Source organism: Phoenix dactylifera, chromosome 16 (genome assembly GCF_051530095.1).
Source record: "Phoenix dactylifera cultivar Ajwa chromosome 16, Ajwa_hap1_PhDact_Kaust_v1.1, whole genome shotgun sequence".
Taxonomy (NCBI): domain Eukaryota; kingdom Viridiplantae; phylum Streptophyta; class Magnoliopsida; order Arecales; family Arecaceae; genus Phoenix; species Phoenix dactylifera.
In genome coordinates, this window is record NC_143205.1 from 2,830,702 (window position 1) to 2,845,731 (window position 15,030).

The window sequence follows — 15,030 nt, forward strand, 5'->3', positions numbered from 1 at the left end:
GTAGGGCATGTCGGTTCCATACCAGCATGCCCAATTTTTTTATGTATGGAGTATTTCAAGTTGAGAAAATGCAATATTACTCTGTTTGAACTTTTTCAATAATTTTAAGTTTAATTTGATGTTTTTTTGATATTTTTTGATATTTTTATAATTTCAGTTTAACCTAAATGACGCATCTTACTATTTTAAAATAATACAAATTATAAAATGACTATTTCACTGTTACATGCTCTAAGGAGCAACATAAAATATCCTCAAATCAAGTAGTAAGGTGAAGATTATAAAATAATACAATCAATTACATATATTTAAAGTACAACATACATACCGATATCTAAAATTAGGTCGAGTGGCGATGCCTTTCATAGATATCCGGATCGTCAGCATAGTTAGGAGGTACATCAGTCCACCCCTCTAATCAAGCGGCATTGTAGTTTTGTATGTTCATCCTATAAGGAACGCGCTCCGAGTTGTAAGCAGTCTCGGACCTCTTGCTGAAGCTCTGGTTCTGAGAGGTGTCCTCTGGCTGATAAACTGGCTGATAAAACGATTGTGAAGAGGCTCATCCGAATAAGCCGGCAGCAAAATCCGACTCGTAAGATGCTTCGGGCTGTATAGGATAGTAGCCATCGAAAGATGCCTCAAGCACACTATATCCACATCCATATCCGTATGGGTTATAGGCTCTCTGTGGCTGCATATAATAGGATTCAGTATACGACTTGGAACCTGATATACCATGGATCGTATTCCATATGCGAGGTCATTTGCAGCTGCATCGTATCCTCTTGAATGATCTCGAGGAGCCCGTCTCCTATATGCAATCGGATCCTAGCAGGCTTCACTAGATTGTGCACTGTGGTCCCTATTCTGTATAGCATGCGTAAACTGAAACTCACTGGTGAATCGAAGACTATCTTGTGGTTGTCTCATAAATGGAGGTCTCCTGTCCTCTGCTCTCTCTTTGGCCAGCATATCCATAACCACCAGAACTGCTGCTCCTGGTCTATAAATTTGAATGAACTAACTTCTTCTCGACACTCTTCATTAGGGCTGCAGGTGTCTTATTTTTTTGGTATGCTGGACAACTGCCTTCTTATCGTTTGTGCCGCTTATTGCCTACTTACTCTTCATGCACCTCTCTGACTGGCTATGTTGAGAGGTTGTATGTCGTTCTCTTGACCGAGTCGACTAGGTAGCATAGTGGCCTTGTTTAAGTATCTTTCGACCCTATCTTTGAGATAATGTCTCGGACAATGAGTCATGTGGTGACTAGCTACTCTGCGGTTATGGCTGATCAGCTGGAAGGATACGTGGAATATTTCTTTCTGCCCATTGCCTTGCATCGACCCTAGCCTCGCTGGCTATGAAATTGGCCGGTCGTGGAGGCGATCCTCGCACATCAAGCTATCGGATCATAGAATTATCCTCATTATCAACTAAAGTACTATGGATCGAATCTGTATACTTTAGCTCCACTTTTCCCTGATTGCACTTCAGTCTCAACCTCAGATTATAGTGAACATATACAAGGTCGTTGAGATGCTTCTGCGTCAAATGATTCCTATGCTTGTTGTGGATGAGGGCGAAGGCGAACTAGTTGCGCTCACAGCCACTCGAGGAGATTATCTAGAAGAGGATCCGGATAGCTAGCTGCTTAAGATTTTTTGCGGATAACCTGAAATTAATCTACCATTTAACTACAAAAATTTGAAGAAAATTATATATAAGATAGTACTATATTAGTAACTATCTAACGCCAGATATATGTCCTCCTAATGTGTAACATACCTAGATTCATACTTTTTTTATTTACGACAGCCGCCGAGACTCTAAAGTTGTCGGTGCCTTTTCTAAATATTTTGGTCAGTGAAAACGAACCGTGTTTACTATGCTAATAATTAAAGATACCAGTTAACTTACATATGCCACTTAAGTTAACTTCTTTTAGACATAAGGCCACAACTTTTGGATCAGGCTCCATCTTGTAAATCATATTATGTAGAGCAGCCAGAAGTTCGTCCAGAAGTTCGTCATCCATATTGATTCCAGTTACGGTGTACTGAAATCGAGGGTTCAGGTAGTATGCTGCAGATAGAGTTCGTTATTTTTTTAGCAAAATTGTATAAGTATAGCAGCAGTCTAATTTTCAATGTTCTTGATTATTTACTAGATGCAACTCTCACCCATCTGGTAGTCTCACCGCCGTTCAATGATGTTGATGTACTTGTGGACATACATCGGATCTGCCTCCATGATCTGAATCTTTACTCTCTCCATCATATGATACAAGAAGCCCATCTAGAGATATTTCTTACTATCCACGGCCCGAAGCACTTCATACAATGGTCTGATAGCATTCACTATCGCAGTGATCTGCTCCCAGAATGTCTACCTCATCACCAAGTCCTCATAAATGCTTCCTTCAGTGCTGGGCCCCGTATATCTACTTTTCTGTCACTCGGAATTGACAAACATTTGACGTAGGGCTGCTTTTTTCTCCAGAAGGCTATCAAGTGCAACGTAGTTAGTAGCAAATTGTATGACTCATGGTTTCAAAATCTCTCTTCTTGCATACCTTCTCATTAGTGAAAGGACCTACGTATGGTTATAAATATACTTGGTGATACTTTAGGCTGTCTCCACTGTCTACTGCACCTTACGAATCTTCGTAATGTCTATCAATATGAGGTCGATACAATGTTCAGCACATGGGATTCAGATAATATGTGGCCTCCGCTCCACCAAGATCTCCTCGGTGGCCTTATATTCTGGTCCATTATCAATGATAACCTGCACGACATTCTCCTATTCTACCTGATCATCACCTTCTCCATCAATTTGAGGATGTACGTGACGTTGTGCACCTGATCAGAAGTATCAACCGACTTGTGGAAAAAAGTCTTCGTATCACAATATGTCAGAAAGTTGATAATGCTTCGTCTGGTAGGATTGGTCCAACCATCACATATCACCATCAGTCCATATGTGGGCCATTTGCTCTTGTATGAGGCAATCCATTTCTCTAGCTCCTCTTTATTACTGTTAAGATGCTCACCGTAGATATCCTTCGAGCCTAGAGGATCTATACCGGGACTGGCAGCTTCTATGGCGGAAATGACAGACCTACAGTACGTATTGTCTGCTACATTCACTGGGATGTGGCTGAAGTGGAAACAAAATTCAATAGCTCACCACATATCCTTCTTATCCTTCTTCAGCATTGAGTCAACCCTCTACTGCTTCGAATCTCTGTTGAAAAAGATATGTGGATCTAAATTATGGATTGTTGCTCTTGGTGGAATATCTCTAGATGACTTTATTTTGCTACCAAAAGCCTCTAGCATAGATGTAATATGGCCATCGAGTCTGCCGACGACCTCTCTAACTGAGGAGGTCTTCCTGAACTCTAAATTCGCCCTGCTGCTCGCAGAACTAGAGCCCGACTCGTAGTACGAGGGTCCAAATCGAGCCTTATGTCTGGCCACCTCATCTTGTTGTCACTGATCATCCAGGCTCGCCTGTATGGCAGTTTGGATTTGTGCCTTGTCTTTCAGAGCGGATGCCTCCTCTAACTCTCTTGAGTGATAGAAAGGTGGCTCTGCCGCTCGGCGGTCCACCTCCGCCTTCTTTTTAGAAATTCTCTCCTTGGCTGCTTTGAAATCAGCGAAGTACTTCTTCATCAGCTGCCGAACTTCTGTGGGCATTTTCGGTACATAAATACGTTGGGATAACCACCAGTTAATTGCTCCTTCAACCTAGTTAGCCCTTCTTCCTTGAACTTTGTGTTGCATCAATTGCACTTCTAATGGTGCCGACCTGAGAGCATTTGCTCATTATTCCAATCAATGTCAAGCTCTGGCTTTTTTTTTTATGGCTCCATTTCTGTAGGTTTATCAACTATATCAGTTTATCAATTTTTTAAAAATAGCAAAATTGACTTATGATGAAGATATTTTTTTAGTCAGAAAATATATTTGATTTATCTAATACATAATAGTAATTTTTCATATTTTTTATTTATATATTTTTAATAATTTAAATTTAAAAATATATTTAAATATCATGAATTTTGAGAAATATATTTTCTACTTCAGAAATTACTTCTGAATTATGTAATATGTAATACTATTTTTTTTGTAATTTTTGGTATTATTTATATATTTTAATTATTTTTTGAATTTAAAAATAATTTTTAAATATTAATATTTTAGAAAATTAATTTCTGCTCAGATTCATGTAGAACTCAACAATAGATGCTACACATTTTTTTAGGCTCTTGGGCATGCATCAAAAACTACTTATTTCTCAATTTTTTTCAAATTTAAGCTTAGGCCACTGTGGGCATGATCACATCAAAACTGGAATGAATGGACACCAAATTTTGCTAAAAAGTAGCTAGCATGCCTCTAAATACGCTTTTGATTTTGTATTTTTGATTTTTATCTTATTTATTTTATTTATTTTTAATCCAAATATATATTTTTAATTTTTAAAAATTATATATAATGCAAAAATTAAAATTTTATGTCATCGTGTAGATCGTCCATAGATATACAACATATAATAAAATCAAGATCAAATCAAAAATTTTGGCATGATCTTTTCTTATTTTGCAATTATTGAGCTAATTTTTCAAGCCCAAAAAAATGAAAGAATGAAATAGAATGAGGAAGCACACATTATTTAGGCTTGGATCTTCCTTTTGAAGTGCTGAATCGGTGTGATTTTTGATTTGGTGGGAAGGGAGAGGCGGAATGATGATTGCTGCTTACAAATGTTGTTGGGAAGGCCTTCTCGTAAAGGAAAAGGGAGGGGCCCGATTCAAAACCGGATCAACTCGGTGCGAACCGGCCAGTTCACACTGAGTTTGAATGGAACCGCCCGGTTCTAGACGGTTTTGGCTGGTTCCAGGCCGGTTTGCAGTGGTAAGGTCCGGTTCGGACCTTTTTCAACCGGTTCCGGTCGGTTCGGGGCTGGAACTGAATCTATGGGTCGAATTGATCCGGTTTCACACCGGATTAGCTCGGTACGGGCCGAACCGGGCGGTTTGGCCTGGTTCGGCATTCCTTGATGTAAACCATACCTTTTTATTACTGTGTACATGCAGTGTTTGTGAAAAGAATCTTGAGTTTTGGTGCATGCCAACCAGACCAATCAGACAACAATATCCTTTTCATCTGCATCTGCATGTAAACTATACTTTGGGGCTTCAACTTGGATATGCTTGCCAATACTACATTATTTTCATGCTTCTTTGTTGGTTATATTTTCCTACTTGTCCTAGAACATGTGCCTTATATTGTATTAGCACATCCTTTTTGTTGCATGGCCAATGCATCCTGAGCTTTTTTCAGAAACCAAGTAACTACTGGATAAGTTTTCAGAGGTTATGCAAAGTTTATCCAAGTTGTATTCATTGTTATGGATGTTACTTGGTATACAAAGGTTCAATTTGTATTTTCATTGGCTGACAAACACCTTCTTTTGTTAATGTTTTCTCATCTGTTCTCAATAAATTCGTTCTTTTGGTCCATATGCTTTTCAATAATCTGTAGCATTGGGGCTTTTATTTAAGCAGGAAATTCTTGGTTCGACAAAGGAAGATGAAGTATCTCAAATTATGTTAATCATTTACTTGCCACTCTTTAGCTAGTTGGTTGCATTTAATTAGCATGTAAATGACCCCAATGCTTTTTTCCCATCGTTTGCTGTAGACTGTGGATGACCTACCCTAGGCCATGAACTCTTTTCTACTTTTATTACAAATTAAATGCCTCTTCCTTCATGGATTCACCTTAGTTTTGCTCCAGCTAAGCTTAAGCTCACAAATTCCTTGTCTAACACCTATAGTTGTTGCTCTGGTTTTGACATTTGCAGTTGGTTCATTTTGTAACATAGAGGATGTGGTAGGTTGCCTTTTTACACAAAAAAAGATGTGGCAGTGACTGCATGGCGACAAAGGTGAAGTTCATATGTTCCTAAGTTTTGATGTGTGTGTGGCAGCCATTCACTTGAAATTGGCATGCGGGACACCTTGTAACTAATCTGGTTATTAGTTAAGAACTTCCACCATCATTTGTACTTACAACAATGTTTCTATCTTCTTGTCAAACATCTAGTGAGACCAATCATATTTTAGCTTCTTGCTGTTTTCCTACAAGTAATCGACTTGCAGCCAACAAAATTAGCCCTTTCCCTTTTGGTATCCAGTCTATAATCTAAGACACTAATAAGTGCAGTCGTGGATAGTTAAACCTAGAACCTGCAATCATGTGACAAATGCATCTGGTGCTCTCTCTTGCTTTTGGCCTGTTTCACTGCTACTTCTATCATCATTCATGGAGATGGTACATGTTTATGTATTCATTCTGTGGGTTCAGCTTTTGTCCCTATATAATTGATGCTGGGTTTCTAAACAATAAAACTGATTGTTGGTTCATAATTAATAGACCAGTTTCTATTACATTTTATAGTACAAATTTGTATGTAATCTTCAGTAAGCAAGTCATGCAAAAAAGCTAGCACCTTCATTGGAAAAGAATTTTGCTAGGTTAGGAAATTGTGGAGGTTTAGGCAATCCCCTAGCCACATTGCTATAGCCCAACTGCCTAGGTGACCCTTGTATGCACACCGCTCTCCTAGTAGGCACTCAAGTGAAAGTTGGTCAATTTTTGATGATCTTTTTGTCAAGGACTCAAGTCTTGGTAGGACATCCTGCGGGGTGCTAGGATGAGGTACAATCCCGAGTGTCCGGATAGGATCGTCCTGCCATTGTTCCGGCGTCTTGATTGGTATGTCTTGGGACATCCCTTGCCCTAAGTGTCAAGATGGGGTAGGATGGCGGTGCATCCCATTTCATGGGAAAACTGGGACAACCCTGTTCTATAGGATTTAAAACCTTGCTTTTGTAATGGTCTAGCTCTTAAGAGTACAAGATAGAGTATTACGTTTGTCACGTGGGTGGAATGTACCCTCCTTGTTGTTGCGCATTGGTACCCAAATGTTGTAACCAGCTACAACCTGAGTTTTAGTAACTCTTGAATAATCATTAGTTTTACTCTTATATTGTTCAAACTTCAATCTTTAATTTGTAGGATTTTTTGCATTTACTTGAATTATTCAAACTTTTATGAGATGGTCATTTTTATTATTATTAAATTGGTAGAGAAAAATTATAGCTTCCATGATAAAGCATGTCATGTTGCACTGGAATGGACCTAATATAATTGTGAGAGTATTTTTTCTTAGTTTGACTAACTATTGACTTTATATTTATATATTTCTACATTCATGAATTTTATTTTTTAATTATTTATGTGATCTTCGTATTTTTTGTCTAAACTATTTATGCCTAGCCTTTATGTCTACACACCTTAACTGCCTTTTAAAACATTTTCTGACACCTAGAATCTTATCACCTTTCATGTTTAATTGCTTAAGCTCGTCTACTCATGTCACTTGCATGATGTCATCATTCTTTAATATCTCATTGCATTTTGCATCTTCCTAAATGAAAATGGTGCTAAAGTGACCTTTGGAAGTAGATGAACTATTGGGTAGGTAAATACATTAAGATTTTATAGTAGCTTTATGATCGAGGTTGTCTTTAGTTTTTGTTTGGGGAGCCCCTTTCTGATGAAACTAGGGAGCCTGTTTTTTGACAAGCATGCTAGAAGCCATGAATGGAATTTTCTACATGTTGTTTGACTGTTTTTGGGGAGGATCAAAGCATTAACATAGCCTCAGAGTCAAGCACTAGTGGTTTAAAGGCCATTGATGGCTGCTAGATTAAAGCTTGTGCCATTTTCCATTTCCCTAATTCTTCTTTTGGTGCTGAAGTTAGATGGCATTGTGTTAGTGCTAGATCTTCAGCATTATGCTTGGTCTTTAATAAGAGGGAAGCAATTCCATAATTCTAGGATTTATGCTCAAAGTTCCCGCTTGGTCATTTTGGATCAGGGTTTTAAGCTTAGCCTGGATACTGACTCGTTTTGGTAACCAAGATTCAACCATTCAATCACGGGTGAACTGGTTTCGATTCAGCTTGCTTCTTAAAACCCTCAGTCTTAACTTTGACCTTTTCTAAAATATTTCCTTTGCCCAGAGTGGCCAAATTCACGACCTCCAGTCAATGGTTGAGTCCTTGTCATCCACCCTCGATCTAGTTGTCCTCCTCCAAGAAGTAATGGAAGCAGAATATCCATTGAAGCTTCTTTTTGATAATCCCAGTCCATGGTAGTTCAAAAGGCTTTATGTTCTTCATTACTTGGAGATGATCAACGAGCAATAACATAGGAGAATGGAGAGTGACAAAGACCCTAGACAAGGCTACCAAGACCAAAGTCGAGCCAGAAACCTTGATTGCTACCAAATAGAGCCTAAGAACTCCAATGATGGAACATGGTATGCCGTACCAATCTGTACTATGCTTGCCATACTATATCGTTACCAAACTGTATGCGGTATGAGGGGCATATCGAGTATCGGTATGTTGAACTGACCCTTGTACTAGCGTACTGACAATGTACCAAGATGCTACATGTATGGAATCCATACCGAGATTGCAAACTTTGATGAAACCTGTAAATAAAATAATAAAGAGGAAGTAATAGCTTCTCTAGTTGAGATTTCTAGCAAGAAAGGTGCTCTAAACTTCTTGATTTGGGGGTTGCAAGGGCTCGAAACCATAAACCGAGTAACCAAAGATCCTACTGATAGGGAAGAGGATCTAGAGTGGGCTGGAGAAAACCCTAGATTGGGAATAGGGGAAAAAAAAGAAAAGGAAAAGAGCAAGGAGCATTTTAAAATGAGTAGGCCAGGGCATCAGGTAAGCATGTATCTTCCCCTTTTGAACCCTATAATCTTTGTGAACTAACCTGAGTGTGTCATTGGGCTTTGCATCCGAGGCAGTTCGAATGACTTACAGGAATATGGTTTTTATCTTGACCCCACCTGCACTGGCTTGCAGCTGACAGGCTGGATGGATATACTCAATTGTCTTATCCAGTTTTTAGTCACTGTTTTGGATAGCATCACTAGCAAATCTCAGCCTGAGTTAGAGGCAAGCAGTGGGTTTCTTCTTACAAGAAGATTGCAGGATGCCGTGTTTTTTCCCACTGAGGTGTGAGGCAGTCAGTTGTCTTTGTATAAGAAGGCTGTTAGGTAGTGAGTTTCTTCCCATGATGGTACGAAGTGGTGGGCTTTCTTCCTACTGATGTAGCCTTTTGGGCTTGCATGCCACTGGGTGTAAGTGGGCTGGGGATTGATGTGCTAGGTTCACACATACCAGCTGCTTGGTGTTTTGATCTCTGTAGTGGGTCAGGCCCCTTGTGATCAGCCAATTGGTTAAGTAATTTTCTTTAAAAAGAAACTCCTCTAGGGGAGAATGGAAAGTTCCATTTGTTGTTGTATCCTACTATCCTTGCTGTGCCCATATCCTATTTTTTACTAATCTGACTTGCTGTCATGTTGTGTTGTGTTGTGTGTATCTCAAATATGTATCCATGCCTTACAGGATTTATTTGTAGTTATGATCTATGTTACAGGATTCGGATGTGTATCGGGTGCAGGTGCATGACTAAGTGCGGGATCATGTCAATATCTAAGAATTTCTTCTTACGAAGCTGTGTCCAAGTGTCATATCAATGACCGTGTTTAACTATCGTGTGTGAGTACTTTAGAGTGGATTGAAGGGTCCAGATAACATGGGTTATGATCCATGGGATCTTTAATATATTGCTATCTTGATGTTTTAGCATAATACCGAGGATGATATTTTCTTTAGTTTGCCAAAATATGTGTTGAAGCATTATGACTTGAAACTATCTAGTAAGCATTGGGGGTAGCATCTCCATGGCTACCTTTGATCCCCAGATTCTGTCAGTCAGCTCTAAATGTATGTCAGGACTTCAACTAGAAATATCTTGTTTTTTGGCTTGGGCATCCTGGGGACCAAGAAAACTTGGGTCGGTCTTGACTTTGGATTGTACCCTATGGATCATATGGGAGCATATGTCCACCTGCCTTCATTTTTGATAGTTCATTTGTTTGAAGTTGGTTTTATGAGCCAATAATTTCCGTTAGTTTTGATTCCTTTTATGAGCAATTATTGAATGTAAAAATATTCACCTAGCTTCAGCATTACTGGTTTTAGTGATGCATTTACATCTTTGTTGAATGGTTTCACTACCTATGAATTTGTATGCAGTGGACTGGTACATTAATATCTTATCAACAAAGCATCTCCTGATTAACTGTTCCTGCTATATCCTAACCTATTTAAAGCTGAGCCTATATTTTGTTGGCAGAAAGCTCATTTGACAAGGATAATGAAGAATACAATGCCAGTACAAGGGGAGAAAGATTTCATTCTTTTAGTGGGGTAGACAGTTCTAGCCTTATGCATAATGAAAAGAATACAACAAGATATTTCATCATAAAGAGTTTGAGCCATCAAAACATTCAATTGTCAATTGAGAAAGGCATATGGGCAACTCAAGTAATGAATGAGCCAATTCTGGAAGAGGCGTATCATGTACGCATCACTTCATGCCATATTGGTTAAAGTTCTTAGTGGATGTTCTTGGTTTGACATACTCTTGTCTTGCAGAATTCTGATAGAGTGATTCTAATATTTAGTGTCAACATGAGTGGTTTCTTCCAAGGGTATGCCCAAATGATGTCTTCTGTGGGTTGGAAGCGAGACAAAATTTGGAGTAAATCAAGTGGTGGAAATAATCCTTGGGGCCACACTTTCAAAGTTAAATGGTTACGATTGCATAACCTGCCTTTCCAGAAGACACTTCATCTCAAGAATCCCTTGAATGATTATAAACCTGTGAAGATTAGCAGGGATTGCCAGGTGTTCTGAGATAAACCTATATCTTGAAAATAAATTAGTTTAATTAGTCGGTAATGATTGATATGCTTTCTACAGGAGCTATCCAAAGATGTTGGTGAGGATCTTTGTGGGCTGTTTGATGAAGTAGATATTAAATGCAAACTGAAAAGGTACTAAAAGAGTTTGACTTAGCTGTTGGTCCTACCATTTCATATATAATTGTTATGTTATGGCTTGATGCAGGAATTATAGTTTAATGGATGATATTATTCCTAAAAGACCTTGCAGAAATTTTCCACTTCATTTACAAGATGAAGATTGTATGCTTTCTATTCCCTCATCAAATTTAGGATGTTCTGGTGCAACTGTGTTGGATCCACCCTTCTATCAGCATGTCGTTCAACATGGAGAGTGCAGCGGCTTTTTGAAGCCTGAAAGATCTCACAGGATCTCTTTTCTTCAAAACTCACCATCACACTTGGAATCACAAAAGATCTCTAAGATGAAGCAACCCAGAGTTGACAGAGGTCTAGATAATAGACAAACTGACAAAGATATAACTGATGAGAGAAATTTACCTGGATCATTTTCTGAAGATGATATTCTCAATATGGTAAGAAAACCTTCGAACTGTTATCTTTTTCTCAAAAATTTTTGAAAGCTTGATTTATTATGTGATGATGCCTTTCTTGTAACTAATATATTGCTGCTATCTTTTTTTTTTTTCTTTTAGAAAATGATTTAAGCAAGGTTCTTAGAACTGGTGCTGGGACTTGTTGTGGTCGGTGATGGGCATGGTATGGTATGGGTTTGTATCGTATTGTGCCGGGGGCATTTTGGCCTCTTTATTTTTTTTTTTTTATTTTCAGATTTTAAATTGAAGTTGGCAAAAGATGTGCCCGCTTCAATTCAAAATTCGAAAATAAAAAAAAGGTTTGAAACCAAGGTCAGCGAAACAGGTACTGGGCACCGTACTGGTTTTCTGATGGCACGAGTCGGTACGGGTTGTGCCGAGTTTGTACCAACGGAGGAGACGACATACAGACCATGGAAGAGAGGAAGAGAGGAAGAGAGGAAAAGAGAGAGAGATAGAAGGGCGAGAGAGGGAGGGAGGCCGGTGGAGGGCCGGCTTCGCTGATCCTATTTGAAACCACTTTCCCCTATTTTGAAACAAAGGGCGGGAGAGAGAGAGGGAGGAGAGAGGGAGAGAGAGAGAGGGAAGGGGAGGGAGGGAGAGGGAGAGGCAGGGAGAGAGAGAGGAAGGAGAAAAAAAGGGCTCAAAAACCCTTGTCATCGGGGATGGGGGGCTCGAAACTCTAAACTTGACCCATGTGTGTGAGAGAGGGGGAGAACGGGAGAAGGGGGGAGGATGTACCTTTAATGCCTTACTATTGAGGCTCGAGAGTAGGGGAGGTGAAAGTCTCCAGCACGGGGGAGAGACTAGGATGCGAGCATCATGTAGAGGCAAGGATTTAAGTTGAAACAACAAGATTAGGGGGGTTATATTGAACCAAATATATGGTTCGAACCAAGAAAGGTGAAACTATCTCGAACTATCCGGTTCGGGGCGTACTAAGGTGCACTAGCTGCAGATTGAGATGGTTCTGGCAATGAAATCGAGAAATCGATGGAGGGGGAGAAGGAGAAGGAAAGAGAGGAAAAGAGAGGGGGGAGGGAGAGGGAGAGGAAGAGAGAGGGAGGGTGGTGGATGGACGGTGGAGGGCTACGGAGGGCCAGGGTGGAGCAGAGGAAGGGCTCCACCTTCGGTTTTTCTGTTTTGTTTGACACATGGGCCCACCACTAGCCTCTTTTTAATTTCAAAATTTTAAGTTGACAATGGCTCTCCGACCCTCCACTAGCCTTTGTTGGCCTTTGCTGGATGTCCACCACCCAGGGTTCTTGCACTCTCCATCCTTTCCTCCCTCCCCCCTCTTTCTCTCTCTCCTGTTCTCCATCTCCCCTGCCCTCTTTGCTGTGTCAGTATGGGTTTGGCATGGAGGCATACCAAATTGTGCTGCTGGGCAACTAGTCTAGGCCTTGGTATTGGCCCAGGGATCTTTAGTTTGAACTATGCCGGTAGCCAACCGGTTTGATTTGGTATGCTCCGAATTGGCTGGTTCGATACGGTTTGGCCTTCACTAGATTTAAGAGTTATTGTGTCATGATGCCTAATGTTGTGTTATGGCTTGTCTCTGTTAGACTAACGTAAAAAGGTAAGGACTTATAGTAAATCTTTCATGTAAACCTGTTGTGATTGGAAATTCACTATCATTACCGCCAATAATTCTCGTACTAGCAACCACTTCATTATACATATCCTTAGCCATATTAGTATATCCAGTAGTTACTCCATTCTTTTCTAACACCCACCATAATACTTCTATGAAAAGTATATCTTATGCTTTTTTTTTTAAATCAATAAAAACCTTATAAAGATTTTATCGCTTTTCTCCATATTTCATTATTACCCTCAAATAGAAAAATAGCTTCCATAGTCAACCTTCCTGGCATGGTCTGCCGAACCGGACCATACCGGTCCGTTCGGCCTAATACGGACCGGTCCGGCCTGGAACCAGTATTCGGACAGCATGAAAACCGGTTCCAGCTGTTTTCGGACCGATCTCAACTGGTATGCATGCATATCGGTCGTGTACCGGTTGGTCGGTTCGCACCGGTATATTTTTTTTGGAAAGCGCGTGTGGCTCTTTAGGCCACACGATCGGGCAGGGTGCGTGTTTCCCCTCCCTGTGCGCTTCCGCGCATTGGGGAATCACGCGCGGGCATTTCCCCCGCCTGCGTGGTTCCCCAGCTCGCGCGGGGCAGTGCGCCCGTGCGCCCACGTGGGCTCATTAATGCCACAGAGTGGCATTTAATGCCAATGCCACTCTGTGGCATTTATCCCACGCGGACGCCCGCGCGCGGATGCGAAAACCGGAAGATAAAAAAAAGTTTACCGGTTCGTACCGGATTGGTTCTGGTATGAACCGAACCATACCGGTCCGATAGGCGACCGATACGGCAGACCTTGCTTCCTTGTATAAAATCACATTGGTTCTTTGATATTTTTGTCACACCTTAATCTATGCTTAATCACCCTCTCCAAAGTTTCATAGTATGAGTCATGATAGGTAGGAAAATTTTTAATATCACTTTTATTCTTATAAATCAGTGTTATAATACTCTTCATTCATCAGGCATCTTCTTGGTCTTTAAAATTTTATTAAATAAATTGTACTTCTACATCATCTAAACTCTTTGAATGTCTAATCGTTGTTCTATTTTCATCTTTTTCATAGCCTCGTTTATCTTAGATACTCTAATTCTATGTGTATCCATAACATTTATATTCTCCATGGAACTAGTAAGGCATTCTAAATCGTTTGCATAGCTTCCATTAATTAGCTTACCAAAATAACTCCATCCTTCTATTATGTCATCCTCAGTCTAAACTTTTTGGTTTTCATCTTTGATACATTTGAACTGAGTTAAAGATAAACTTCTTTAAATCTACTTTATGAAAGAATGGTTGGGATTCATTGTCCTTTTTTACAAAAAAGTATTTTAGCAAAATCTTTTTCTTTACATATATTTAAAAGGCATTTACTTAATATAATAGTTTATCAAAGTAACATATTCCATTTTCACCAAAAAATGACAGTCCATACTTGTATAAACATTTTCATCATTCAAACTAATAAAATGTAGCCTGTATTCCATGGTCTGCCGTACCGGCCGGTACGGGCCGGTACATACCGGTCCGGCCCTAGACCGGTACCGGATCCGCGTGGAATCCGGTACAGGGTTGTTTTTATAGCAGAGTCGACCGGTACGTGCTTCGTACCGGTCGGTACCGGCCGATACTGCTTGGTACCGGCCTCGTACCGGTGCCAACCGGCCGGTTCGCACCGGTACGCAATTTTTTTTTTTAAACAACCACAACGCCGCGCGCTATGGTTTTTGAAACCACTGCGCTGTGCGTGGTTTCAGAAAGAAGTGGCCAGTCGGGCCACTTCTTTTATAAAAAAAAAAGCTGTGGCCTTTCAGCCACAGCTTTTTTAAGTGGCCGAGAGGCAAAAGAAAGAAGTGGCCAAGAGGCCACTTCTGTTTCTTTTTAAAAAAAAAGAAGTGGCCGAGAGGCCACTTCTGTCACTTTTGAAAAGAAAGAAGTGGTCGAGAGCCACTTTTTT

At 40.1% G+C, this 15,030-nt stretch overlaps 1 protein-coding gene across 16 annotated transcripts in view; it reads left to right on the top strand.

Annotated features, from left to right (window-relative positions):
* Window positions 1-15,030, top strand: part of LOC103718243 (YTH family protein) — a 33,994-nt gene that overhangs the window by 4,534 nt on the left and 14,430 nt on the right. For 9 of the 16 annotated variants that reach the window (XR_015974216.2, XR_015974212.2, XM_026808910.4 and 6 more), the window contains 4 exons: window positions 10,311-10,537; window positions 10,613-10,864; window positions 10,940-11,013; window positions 11,087-11,456. Coding sequence is in view for 11 of the 16 variants with exons in the window: in XM_026808910.4 (XP_026664711.3) it covers window positions 10,311-10,537; window positions 10,613-10,864; window positions 10,940-11,013; window positions 11,087-11,456 (923 nt within the window). In the remaining 5 variants the exon portion in view is untranslated. Of the gene's footprint in view, window positions 1-5,880; window positions 5,965-10,310; window positions 10,538-10,612; window positions 10,865-10,939; window positions 11,014-11,086; window positions 11,457-15,030 lie in introns of all 16 variants that reach the window. The other 7 variants (XR_015974218.2, XR_015974217.2, XR_015974215.2 and 4 more) reach the window with 2 other exon arrangements.